Here is a 13,816-nt window from a genome sequence, read left to right as displayed (position 1 = left end):
AACTTTACATCTGAAGCGTTTGAAGACTCTATTTGTCCATTCTTTATTTCTAAAGAAACATGACAATGTATAAAAGCCTCCATTACCTTGTATCTCACATTATGGCCCCATAGCAGCCGTTTTTATAAAAATAGGCTAACGATTGTGTCATAACCACGTGACTTTCTGTCGCATAGTAGAGGAATTACCGTATAGTACAGGAGAAGCTCGCAGGCAATCGGGGGGGCGTGGAGGCATACAGTCAAAATGACAAAATAATGAATAAGAATACTTACCAAAAGCTGCTCCTGCTCCTACGCTCATGGACAGCTCCTACTCACGCTCTCTGTCTCTGCAAGATTGAATGATTGACATTTCTCTTGGCACAGCTACCAGAAGACTTACAACTTGCAGACAGGTTACTCACGTCACATCTATGTCGTCAATCTCAGTTGGAGGCTGCGCAGTAACGCTCAGCCATCACCGGAAAAGTGCTTCTAATTGACTTCACTGGTCTCCGTGGAAGTCTATGGCGTCGATTTGTCCATTTCTTAACTGTCTATGATTATAATGTGTGTTTCAAAGTGACGCACATTTTTCACGGAAAAAGATATATGACACAATAAAGGAAGGGGAAAAAGCCAAAAAACATTATATGAGCACTTTAAATTGCAAATGGATAAAGTCATAGTCAAAGCAATTTATCACTCTGTTGTCGATAATGAGCATGTCTTAATAACCATCTCATTGGGCAGAGTATAATACCTGTATTTATAACCTGTGTCACATGAACATGACATGCAAACTCTACTGTAAATGTTGCACATGCTGTTTGACATAATGGGATTTTTAGTCCAAATAAAGTTTACAGTTGAGTGAACTAAATATTCTCTAAATATCTTCTCTTGGCCAAAAGCTACAGTCAGAAGAAAGGCACTGTAGGTGTTAGTGTGACACTGCAGAGTATTTGTGTTTGGTTTTTTTGCAAACGTGTTTTGGTTTGCTGTGCTAGTATGTTCTACTACGCTGATGAGGAAATTAGACTGGGAAGAAGGAAGAAACACCCTGTTTTGATACCGCTGTTTAAGCCAACCACTGGGAAAGTGGCAATGGTGGCTAAGAGCCGCGCTGGACACCAGACGAGCATTCCACAACTTGAAGTGTCGCCCACCTGGGAGTTCCGGAGCAGTTGAGAAGGTAAGTGTTTCACTGTAACAATTCAAATATCATGATTGTCAGCGGCGTTTTCAAACCGTCTACTAGTGGTGGGCGGATCGATCCAAATATCGATAATATCGATACAAACGTTGGTATTGATATTGATCAATACCAGTGTAATGAGATTGATACTTTAGTTTTAGTTTCTCTCCAGTATGCACCGATGCGGTTTCATCAAAGAGGCGACCTGGCTGTTTGCGTCTGTGTAAGTGCCGCTGCTTTCAAGTGCCGCTCCTGTCACAGCGCAGAGCAGGCACACTTTGCTCCTCCTCCCCCCTCTTGTGATTTGATGTTGTACCGCCACGTGACTCAGCGGCACCAGGCAAACAAGCAAGCAAGCCGCCAGGCTCGGCAGCAGCCAGCAGAACACACACACAAGCAGGATAGAGATGGAGCAGAAGAATGGCAGAGAGGAAGAGGAGCGCTGTGTGGCTATATTTTCAGGCCAAAAATGAAACAACGGCAAGCTGTATAATTTGTAAAAAGAATGTAAGATACAGTGTTAACACAACAAATTCATACAAGCATATGAAAATTCCGTCCTGGGTTTTAACTTAATAATCCAAAGGAAAAATCACAAAACCACTTAAAGGTCATGAGAATTCATTCAGATTTAGCAGTTTGATGATGCATTTACCTTAATTATTAAAAAGTATTGGTATCGTATCAGTATCGGCGATACTGACCCTGTATTTAGGCTACTTGGTATCGGATTGATACCAAATTTTGCAGTATCGCACACCACTACCGTCTACTGGCAGTATTTTTCCTGTGATAGAGTTGCCGAGGAGGAAGTGGTGAAGCGCTCTGAAGAGGACTGGCAAAGCCGAAGGCCCGCTCTCCACTAACCGAACTGATCAAAGACAAGGCAGAGACAACGAACCTGTGCGGCTGCACACAGAACAATGAACTCTTGGATTCCTGTTCAGTAACCGAGTTGAGCTTCCCCACATTTGCTTTTGTATGGACTTCCGATTTTGGGTCTTTTTTTTAAATTTTTTTTTTAAAGATATGTCCTCTTAAATTTTGTTTTTAAAACTTGTCCTATGAGAAAATAAATTATTTGATCCTACCCTGTGCTTGTCGTCGTTTCTTTGGGTTGCCATGCATTGCTCTCCCTTGTGTAAAACAACCTAGGCCTACCAAGTAAATTGTTTTATTGATTTTAACAGTTCCTAGACTCTAGTAAAACTAGGAGGCGTTGTCGGACATAATTTAAAGTAAATTGGCCGTGCCACTCACCTGGCAGCCTTGTCACATTAGCTTCTAGATTTATTTATCAGTAAATCCCCTGGGAAACCAGTGACTTCCAGGACAGCCTGCATGGCAACCAAGGAAGATTGGTGACTCTGGAAAGACAGATGTACGGTGGCCGACAGGGGCAAACGTTCTGCAACTTATGAAACAATGCAAAATGAAAAGCACGCAAAACACAACGGAAGGTGAGGTTATGTCAGAGAGAGAGGATAATTTGTTTTCCTAATTTTTTAATTAGATTTTTAATAAGTGTTCTACTTTTCAGTAACATATATGGGCTAACTAGTGTTAGCTAGCAAGCTCTTGTAGGAGTCAGTCTATAACACGGTAGCTACGTAAACCTCACACTTTTCTTACCGATTACAAAACTTTTCATTTTGCATCGTTTCTATACACTGTGTGCACAATTATTAGGCAAGTGAGTATTTTGACATTATCGTCATTTTCATGCATATTTTCCAATTCCAAGCTATATAAACTTGAATGCTAATTTGATTTAAGCATTATCAGGTGATGTGTATTTGTGTAATGAGGGATGGTGTGGCCTAAGTGATCAACACCCTATATCAAGGTGTGCATAATTATTAGGCAGCTTCTTTACCTCAGACAAAATGGGCAAACAAATTGATTTAACAGACTCTGAAAAGTCCAAAATTTTAAAATGCCATTCAGAGGGATGCAGCACTCTTGAAGTAGCAAAGATATTGAGGCGTGATCACCGAAAAATCAAACGTTTTGTTGCAAATAGTCAACAGGGTCACAAGAAACGTGTGGAGAAAAAAAAGACGCAGATTAACTGCTAGAGACTTGAGAAGAATTAAACGTGAAGTTACCAGGAACCCATTAACCTCCAGTGCCGCCATTTTCCAGAAATGCAACCTACCTGGAGTGTCCAGAAGTACAAGGTGTTCAGTGCTCAGAGACATGGCCAAGGTAAGAAAGGCTGAAACACAACCACCACTTAACAAGACTCATAAGTTGAAACGTCAAGACTGGGCCAAGAAATATCTGAAGACAGATTTTTCAAAGGTTTTATGGACAGATGAAATGAGAGTGACTCTTGATGGACCAGATGGATGGGCCCATGGCTGGATCACTAATGGGCACAGAGCTCCACTTTGAGTCAGACGCCAGCAAGGTTGAGGTGGGGTACGGTATGGGCTGCTATTATTAAGGATGAGCTAGTTGGACCTTTTCAGGTTGAAGATGGACTTAAAATCAACTCCCAAAACCACTGCCAGTTTTTAGAAGATACTTTCTTCAAGCAGTGGTACAGGAAAAAGTCTATATCCTTCAAGAAGTCCATGATTTTTATGCAGGACAATGCTCCATCACGTGCATCCAAGTACTCCACTGCGTGGTTAGCCAGCAAAGGCCTTAAAGATGACAGAATAATGACATGGCCCCCTTCCTCACCTGACCTAAACCCCATTGAGAACTTATGGGCCCTTCTTAAACATGAGATTTACAGTGAGGGAAGACAATGCACCTCTTTGAACAGCATTTGGGAGGCTGTGGTTGCTGCTGCACAAAAAGCTGATCATCAACAGATCAAGAAACTAACAGATTCCATGGATGGAAGGCTCATGACAGTTATTGGTCACTGAATATTTCTTGAAATATCAGAAGTGTTTATTTGACCATTTTGAGTTGTATTCTTACTCTAAGAAATTAAAATAAACAAGTGAGATGGGAAAATTTTAGTTTTTCCATTTAGTTGCATAATAATTCTGCACACTAATAGTTGCCTAATAATTCTGCTCACATATTCTCCTGAGAAAGCTAAAAGTCACTTTTCCTTGGTTAAATATTCAGATTTGAGGTTTATTAACATTTCTGATTGACAGAGCAATGTATTTGTTACAATACAATAAGTCCTCAGGAATACAACTTGCCTAATAATTTTGCACACAGTGTATTTGCAGTGCATTTATGTATTTGGTTTTGTTATATGTATTTGCATCGTGTTTGGTAAATGCTGCGCATGTGTTGTCAAATTAATGAAGATGGTTTCTTAATTTGCTTGTGTTTTGTCTATTTGCATGTGTTTTTTTTAGTTGCAGTGTGTTTGCCCCTGTCGGCCACTGTACAGATGACCTCCAGGAAAGACGAGGTTAGCAACCTAATTCGTAGCACTTACAAGAAAACTGCGAAACAAAACAATATGCAATACCCCCAGATTCTCACTAGAGTGGGGGCGGATGAGAGACTCAATGGGACTGACAAAACGTTCCATAACAGCTATGGAAAACGCACGAATAATGAGACGCTCACCCAAACCACAATGAAGCCATCTTGGATTTGTGAAATTTGTGTTGCAATTACAACAGCTGGCCACTGTTCGGCAGTGTATGGACTAGTGTCCACTATGGTGGCTGATGTTCTATTCCCATAAGTTATTTATTGCTGTTGGAGTCAAGATCATTTCATACAATATATTAAAGTATATATTGGAAATATTTACCAACACTGCCTTTAAAGTTTTAGTAAGTGATGTTAATCCCATACACTTTTTGTCAAATTCAGCAAATATCTTCGCACGGTCACCTAGCTCTGTATTTTCTGTGTGGGCTGAAAAAAAAGTATGACTGGCAAAGGAGGAAGAGCCTTGTTAACATCGGTGATGCTTTTCAACGCTGCAGAAACCTCTGCGATTTCAAAAGAATGAAAACAGATGAGGGCTCTCGTTATGGACAAGTGAGTAAAAGGAACTGCAGATGAAAAATAGCCTTCTGGCTAACTCTGGCATATTGACAGAAATGTTTATTAATATGCACTGTCCCTGTAATAAATAAATAAATGAATAAAAAATAGCGTTAGCTTCACTGTTTTCAACAGGTCAGCTTAACCTCCTCCGTTTGCCATTGTTTGTGATGGCTTGGCTTTACAGTAGTAGCGACAGTTTGCTAATCCACAAGCTAACGTGAGCTAATATAAACTCTGCCATATTTCATTTGGTCAGCACAGACACAAACAGAAGTGGTCGGTATGGCAGTGCGTGTCCTTGAATCTGGGAGGGGGATATTCTGAATGCAAACAATCTTCGCACGCATCGCTAACTGCACCTTTAAATTTGAATTTTAAAAAGAATGGTCAAAGACGAAGCCAAAATCTCTTTATTTAATGTCCTTAAAATGTGAAAGTATTTTCACACTAGTACTTATTGCCAAAATCCGTCAAAGGAGGGTACATCACACATGCTCCATATGGAGGAGGGGCATCTGAAGGGTGGGGTGCTCCTGCTGGTGGTTGTGGTGGTACAATCCCCCAGGCTGGTGGGTTTGTGCTCCCAAATGGTTCGAATCCAAAGCCAGAAGCAGCCGGTGGTGGTGCCACCCCAGCAGGAACCTGAGACACTGGCAGGATGACTATGGGAAATTTGATCTCTGGATCTGAAGCATATTTGACATCGAGGTAGACCTGTGAAAACATTGTTGATGTTATATTGTTGGATTTTATTTTGTCACCAGAATTCTAGTACAGCATTATATACATTCACAATTATTTACACCCTGGGTGCAGAACCGACTCCTTTAAAAAAACACCATGAACAAGGAGAGAGGGATGGATGCAGATGCTCATCTAGATGAGTAGGCATAACTAAACCCAATAACCCTTCACTTTACATTTTCAATTTTCAAATCAAAGATTAATGGTTTTAAACAAAGTTAACACTGGCTATTAAGAGGTGCTTAATTTTTCTGATGCCATTTGGTCAATAATGTATTACCAAATTTAAGTTGTATTGAAGTGAGATTACCTATCCTCTCAATAGAGTTGAGGTTTTGGTAGTTTTTGTGTGAGTTGTATGCTGTCAAGACTGTAAATCACTTAGAGGCACATTTGTGATTTTGGACTATAGAGGAAAAATTGAATTTAAATGTTTATTGAATTAATAAATATCCCTACAATTGTCAATAAACACGAAATTAGGAGACATTATCTTTTAGTGTACAGTCGCATAAGAACAGGGCACAAACATCTGTTGCCATATAGATGCTTACCCTGAGTCTGTACTCCATTTTGATGATACTGCAGTTGAGGATAGAGGGCTCTAGATCAAGAGGGACTGAGAGGACTCTTGTGACATTTTCTTTATTAAAAGGTGCGATGGGCTCTCCCACCTCTTTAAAGAGGTCCCAAGTACAGACTCTTCTCTTTCCTCGTGCAAAGAAGCTGTGCTTTTTGTACACACAGTACTTAGGCTTGATCTGGCGAGACGAGTTGTTCTGAATGGAGGCCAGAACCTTCAATCCTTCTCCTGCAAAAAACAGACCAGAAATATCAAAACAACCCTTGGTATGAGACTAACAAATGTTAATATCACTTTAAGGGTTCTCACCTTGGAAGAAACCAGTTCTTTCAAGATTCACATCCATGGCTACTGTTCCTGAGTTGAAAAATTTCATTTTCTTGTCCTTAGAATCGTGCTGTGGCATCTGAAAGAAGACCAGATTTATTAAAGCAAAATTTAACAAACACAATAAACACTCAAATGTCCACATTCCAGTGCCTCCCAGCACAACAAAAGCTGTGGAATTCAACAGGTGTACTGCTAAAATAAACATTACATAATATCTCTACAGGGAAACTAAAAACACATTTAAAATTCAGTAAATGGCCTAAAAGTAATAGTGCCATTGACTATGTTGTGTACATTTTAAAGCTTGTTTATACAGTGTGGGAGTGCTGAATACAAATACTCAGTCAAATATATCTCCTTGAGGCAGTTGGGGTTTAAGCACATTGCTCAATACACCGGCAGGTACTAAGGAATGGCTGGATTGCAGTCATTCAACTGCCATCATCGACACGTCTTTGTTGGAATGACAGGAATGATGATGTAACTCAGCAAATACCATTAGCTCAGGGTGACTTCTCAGATCTGCCTTTGTCACAAAGTTGATCTTTGTTGAATCTTTCTGAGGAACTCTCATTGATCTGCTCAGCTTGGCTTCCAGCAAGTACACGATTTTACCAACACTGCCATCGAAGGAGGAGGGCATAACCCTGAAGCACAAGAGCAGAAGAACAGGATAAATGGATTGGACATTTTTTATGCACTGCACATACAGGAAGCAAGCAAAGTAATATAGATGCTAGAGTAGGTCTATAAACTACAACCTTTCACTAAATATTTCATATATCCAAATAAACTACAATTGCAAAGGTGATGTATTTAGTTGTTTTCAGAAGATAATATGCAATGCATAATTTTCTGGAGAGGATAATGGTCTGTCCAGCTCACAATGGAACCATTAAAATAATAAGTACTTACTGGAAAGGGATCTGAAAGGTGAATGGGTAAACATGGCATCCTGGGGAAACAACATTGCTCCCTGAAAACGAATGAATTGTAAAGAAGAACATGTTTAAATATCATTTTTTTCCACAATACTCACTTGTTTTTAAGTTTGAACTAGCCCTTTGAATGCAGGGGCTTTACTAGCAGCTGGTGTAAAATACTTACATGTTTGTCCATTCTGGTTCGTCAGTAGTGTTTGGGTGTCACCTCCTAAAGAAAAATCAGCACACTGAATTAACAGCAATAATGTTACTTAAGTTATTAAACATTTGGTGTAGACCCCAATGAAGTTCAGTTTACAATCACATTTGACAAAAAAATCCTCACAACTAAAAACGCTGGAGGCAGAGAAATTTTTGGCACCTTAAACACAACTAATACACTATTAAAAGGTCCAATATGTATTTACTGTAATAAATCCAAAAATGACCCCAATGCATCATCAGATATTAAGGAAACGTGCTAAGTGCTAACACTAACACTGCTAATGCCAGTATTTTCTCCTTTTGCAACATGACATCATGACTTCGCGTAAACATACACGCCACTTTCCTAAAGCCTAAAGGAATTTCTGTTTGTATTTTGGCCTGTGTGTTGTTACCAACTGCCCAGTTTGACAGCCAGGCCGGGGTGCCAGATATACCTGTAAAAATGTAAACCCAGCACGCCACAGCTGTAACGTTAGTAGCGCCATGAAAGCAAGAAACAAACGAACAAAAAAACGGCTTTCTAATAGTTGCGTGACCAGAGACGTAACAAACCCTGGGTAAATATTGGAGATGTATTTGAAAGATGGAGACAGCTAAGAACCCAAAAGGACGCTGAGTTGGCTAATTTCCTCCTGAACAGGTAGCTAAGCATTAACTTCAGGCTAATTTATCACGGCTACAAGGGACAGGCATTTCATGCAATTTCAACATCTGTGTACTCACATTGAATTATATAGCTAGAGTACCCAAGTTGGTCACTCGCAAAAATAATTGAGACACAGCCAGTAAAGTGATCGTGACTGGTCCTGGCTAATGCCGCCATGCTAACCCTGATAACGTCGCCGGACGACCAGGCAAGCGGGCCAAGGCTGTTTATAACGTGTAGTCTGTTCAACGGCCGTAGCTGACAACGGTGAGTTATTTTAAGTTAAGAGAGGGGGGCTGTAAATCAGGAAGAGAGGACCGTGAGTTTGCAGTGTGTTTAGCGATTGTTGCCATAATTCTAAACCAATAAAGTGCGTTGAGTTGGGTGGAGAGGACGGCAAGGTAGTGTTATTTTTAACGGTTCCTACCGTAATTCCAAGCCGAGGAAGTGTGTGTGCGTCGGGTGGAGAGGACGGCGAGGTTGTTGTGTTTTAGCGGTTGCAAATTCTAAGCCGAAAAGTGTGTCTGTCAGTTGTGTACAGAGCTCCGCGTGAGCACAGGCTTTTATGACTGTCAGTATATCCATAATCTAATGTTAGCTACTCCGCTGTGCTGTGAAGTAATGTCTGGCTATGTGAGACAAGCGTTGTTGTGGATGCTGCGGTCTCAGCCTGGCAGCGATATTTTTTTTCCCACTATGACCACGCCAAGACCCGCCCTTCAATAGCTACCATTGGCCAGGCGTCCATGCTTACACAAGGCAACGTAACCTGATTTGTACAGGTCCTACCCCCCTGACCAATCAGCTATCCTAACCTTAACCATGTAAAAAATTCTCACACCTTCTCATGCATAACAAAGAGTTGGTTGTTGAGTAAACAAGTTTGCACACACCTATAAGATACTGTGTTTATGTGTGTGTGTGTGTGTGTGTGTGTGTGTGTATCCTTGTATGAATGAGTATCTAGAGTTGCATGTACTCCAATGTGCCTAAGCTGCTGCTGAACTGTTTGAGTGTGTGTGCTGGGAGGGGGGAGAGAGAGAGTGAGTGGGTTGATGGCGCCCCTGTTTTTCCTAAACTGCCTGTTTTTAATTACTATGGATACCATGTCATTTATAGTCCTGTGAAATTTATATTTAAAATTGTTAATTGTTTTTTAATTTGCCATACCTGCCCAGGGACTACAGGTGGAAATTAGCAATTGTTGCTATAACCTGGCCCAAGACATATTCTCTTGTTTTAACAAGTTTAATGTTTATTTGTGCACTGTCCCTGTTTCAAATAAATCAATTTCCAATTCCAATTTCCAACCACTCGAGGTGAAATGCCTAACCCCAACCAATCAGGCTGCTTTGCAGGGCGGGTCTTGGTGTGGCCATAGTGGGATTCGTAATTTTGCAGCCTGGCAACCTCCGCGAACTTCAAGTCTGGGGAGGAGGGGGCGGGGGAGACGACTCTCTCCAGTATTTTGAATTTGTACTGCAGTAACTATTTTAAACACTAGCTGTCAGTATTACATATTGCACCTTTGAACAACTAAGGAATTATCAAAATATTTTTTAAATATTTTTCTGTCGATTATTCTACTAATTATTTCAGCTCTAGTCGTTTAGTGACATTAGTTGGTGTCTTACGTGTGTGTGGAGGTTTGTCTTATACAATCTACAACAATAGAACACAGTTAAATGCACAGAAAATGTATTTGTTTTTGTATGTCATTTTGCACACATAGACATCACCATCCATTATTTCTGTGCATGCATCTCATCTTCCTTATTACATATCAGGCTGACTCTTTTATCCAAAGCGAGTCCAAAAGAATGCATTGAACTATGAAGGTACAAACAGCAAGAAGAAGTAGCCTGCATTGGCTTCAAATTAGCAATCTACAAAGAGCCTAAGTGCCTAACCCGTAAGTGCAAAAAGTATTACAATTGGTTTGTTTGCTGTTTTATCATTTAGCCTACTGTTTAGGCATGTAACAATAACCACATAATTGTCTAATTGTCCATTTTTTAAATAATTGCAGCATCTTTGTTTAACCGCAATATAAAGCCACCAAAAGTAGTAGGCTACAAACACGTTTTCTGCTTTGCACTTCTTTTGCAATTCTGCAACATATTTCTTGCAAAACACTACACATTGTTTCTTACATTACAGACACTTTGTTCATTGGATCATCAATCGTCATTGGAATAACACTTCTATTCAAAATGCAAAACACTATTTGAAATTGGCAACACACCCACACACATGATCATCTTGGGTGCCACAATTAGTCTGCAACGAGTTCTCCATCACCATCTTTGTCCCAACTTGACCCCAATTACTCCCCATTTCTCAAGCTCTGATTGAGGAATTATTTTCGGCTTGGCGTTGGAAAGTGTGCGACGGCTAACCACATGCCGGGTAAACCGGGTGCCACCTGAATGAAGTTCAAGCCACAGCAACACAAGAGGGCTGAGCTCTGTTAGGCAGGACAGCAGTATTTGTTCCCCGCTGTCATAAACAAACATTCCGTTGATTCCATGTGCTTTTATTTGGAAACGTCTGCAAGGCAGCCGATCTATGTTGAATTCAACATCTTGTTAAATGTAGCCTATTCACTTACCTGTGAGATCTTTGTCGTGAATTAAGTACTGTTTGATGCTGAAGTACTTGTCCTTGGCGTGGTAAACAACAGTAGTTTTACCGTACCTCTCAGTCCACAACACCTCTGCCTTCCCCTTGAATTTAATCAGTAGGGAGGCGATTTGGCAGTCTTTGGCCACTTCAACCGTGACATGACCCGAAACGACGTCGCCACTAGTAAAAGTGTTTTTCTCATTAACGGGGTTATAGGTAACTTTGAGGCTCTTTACGGTGATCGACATAATGCTTGGCTTGCACGGAAAATTCCCAAGGAAATACTCAAGCGGTCGTCCAAGCTGGAGCAGAAAGAGCACCTCTAACTTCCGCGTCGTGTTGTGTAGTTTACCGAGGAAGGTGGAAACTGGGGCCCGTTTCAGGAAGGATGTTTAACAAACTCAGAGTCGGTTTCTTTTTTTTTTTCTTCTTCTTCTTTTTTCTTTACTATAATATATTCATATGATATCTAAATCATTAAGGCTATACTTGAGTTGGATGTTCGCCTACAGAAGAGGTGATGGTATTAAGACTCGATGACAGTCTTTTATTTTCAGATGGTTTCCGGTGTTGCACCGAAATCTGTGACCCGTCGTGATCTGTGTCCCTCCTGTTAAAAGCGTAGCGCCCCCTTCCGTGGTTAAGGTTAGGGACAGGGGTTTGGTTCAGGTTGAGGTAGGGGGACACCGATCTCGATGGGTCACAGATTTCGGTGTAACACCGGCTGTTTTCATCTCAGTGAGCAATGACAAATTATTAGAAATACCTTCCAGTAAATGCAATCCAAACATACTTTTCTGACGTTGTGTCAACAAAGCTTGGACATTATTCAATTCAATTTCAATTCAAATGTATTTATAGTATCAAATCATAACGAGTTATCTCGAGACACTTTACAGATAGAGTAGGTCTAGACCACACTCTATGGTTTCTTAATGGTAGAATGTATAGGACTGTTTGCTGTAGGTGTATAAACTGATGCTAATATTACCCCTAATAGTCTTTCATTCAAAATGCCAAACTGTAATCTGTTTCACACAGCAACAAAAAAAGGATGGGAAGGTGTACCGTCCCAGCCTTCTTTAATTCCTTCCATCAACTACACAAGTTTACACAGGTATGAACTTTACCACCTTAAATGTCAGAGCTGTCTTGTTCATATGAAATCAGTTGACAGGCAAAGACTTTCTTTGAAATACATTGGGTGGGAAAAAAAAAAAACTCCAGTCCAGTGAAACAACTTACATCATTAACTATGATCACAATCAGCATGTGATGAATGAGTCACATGATGAGACTCATTCATAACATAAATCATTCTTGCCCTTTGCCTGGATAACAGGGACTAAGCAAAAAGAGAGAACGTAGGATAAGCAGGCAGATGCTCCCCATCATCAGGCTCCTGTAAAGTGGACAGGATCACTATGGGGAACTTGATCTCGGGGTCTGAAGCATACTTGACATCCAGATAGACCTGTGGTGGACAAATAGTCAGCACTTATACCAATCATGCATCCCCTGTTGTCATAAGTACCTATAGTTTTGGGAAGAGAGATACACACCCTGAGTCTGTACTCTGATGCCTACATATAAGTTATAGACAGCAATAATCTCATTCTGAATGCAAAATATTAAATTATTAACAGTATTACAAAATCAAAGGTGGTTGCATTAGTTGTAGACACATGATAAATTAAGCCCCTCTATTATTTAAATGCTGTGTCAGAATGCAATGTACTTGAATTGTCTCTGATATTGTTACAGTATGTAACTCTTATTCTGGTACTGTATCTGTCTCAAACTATATCCCGAATTAGAAACCTGCATTTTAGAGGTATTTCAATCATATCATTATTTAAATGAATTAATTATCACTTTAACCTAGTGTATTTAAGTTTTGCTGAACAGCTTTGTAGAACAGTCTACAATTAGGAATACGGAATAGACAAATGTTAAAATGTAGCCTAACAGCGAAGGGTCACACAGTCTGCATACTGACATGGTATGTTTTTTATGCAACCATATCTATTTTAACTTTGCTAACATTAGCCACCATAGGCTAAATAGAGCAAATGTGCTCCACCAGTAATTAGTAATGGGGCAAATGTGCATTTGAATGCTTACTATCAAAATTCTTATACAATGTAGCTTTAAATATACATCTTTGTTATTTTAAAAGGAGCAACCTTGAACCCAGAAGATATTTGGATCATCTCTCTGACGATACTATTACTACATGTGTCATTTATTGTTGTCTTATCTTTAGACAATAAAAATGCTCCATGAGCAAAAGGACTTTGACATGTTCAACTGTGAAGAGTTTATTTCTGAATGTAACCCACTGTTATGATTATCTGTGGAGTGTCTGTGTATATGTATACAGTAATTCAATCATTGCAGATCACACATGGTATGAAATTACCTTGGTGGAAGCCTGTTCGTGCAATGTTTACATCCATGCCTACTGTCCCCGATGTAAAGAGCTTCATTTTTTTATTAGTGATACTGTGCTGTGGAGTCTGACAGACAAAGAAAAATGAGTAACGGATAGTGTTACTTCTCATTACTGCAGCAGCG

The 13,816-nt window shown here is 40.1% G+C and overlaps 1 protein-coding gene across 4 annotated transcripts; it reads right to left on the bottom strand.

Annotated features, from left to right (window-relative positions):
- Window positions 1-5,560: 5,560 nt before the first annotated feature.
- Window positions 5,561-11,623, bottom strand: zgc:110626 (uncharacterized protein LOC550588 homolog). 4 transcript variants are annotated; one of them, XM_035994081.1, is made up of 7 exons: window positions 11,226-11,623; window positions 7,925-7,969; window positions 7,733-7,793; window positions 7,314-7,464; window positions 6,797-6,893; window positions 6,459-6,712; window positions 5,561-5,874 (listed from the first exon to the last, which is right to left on the bottom strand). In XM_035994081.1, the coding sequence occupies exons 1-7, from the start codon at window positions 11,485-11,487 to the stop codon at window positions 5,608-5,610; spliced, it is 1,137 nt and encodes a 378-aa protein (XP_035849974.1). In that variant the 5' UTR covers window positions 11,488-11,623; the 3' UTR covers window positions 5,561-5,607. The 4 variants fall into 4 exon arrangements, with proteins under 4 accessions (XP_035849974.1, XP_031165156.1, XP_035849969.1 ...); XM_031309296.2 differs by having other exon boundaries at window positions 6,459-6,715; window positions 11,226-11,618; XM_035994076.1 differs by having other exon boundaries at window positions 6,459-6,715; window positions 7,925-7,966; window positions 11,226-11,618.
- Between the last annotated feature and the right edge of the window lie 2,193 nt (window positions 11,624-13,816).

This window comes from Sander lucioperca, chromosome 2 (genome assembly GCF_008315115.2).
Source record: "Sander lucioperca isolate FBNREF2018 chromosome 2, SLUC_FBN_1.2, whole genome shotgun sequence".
NCBI lineage: Eukaryota > Metazoa > Chordata > Actinopteri > Perciformes > Percidae > Sander > Sander lucioperca.
The sequence above is the reverse complement of the archived record's forward strand: the minus strand, read 5'-3'. Positions and strand labels throughout refer to the sequence as shown.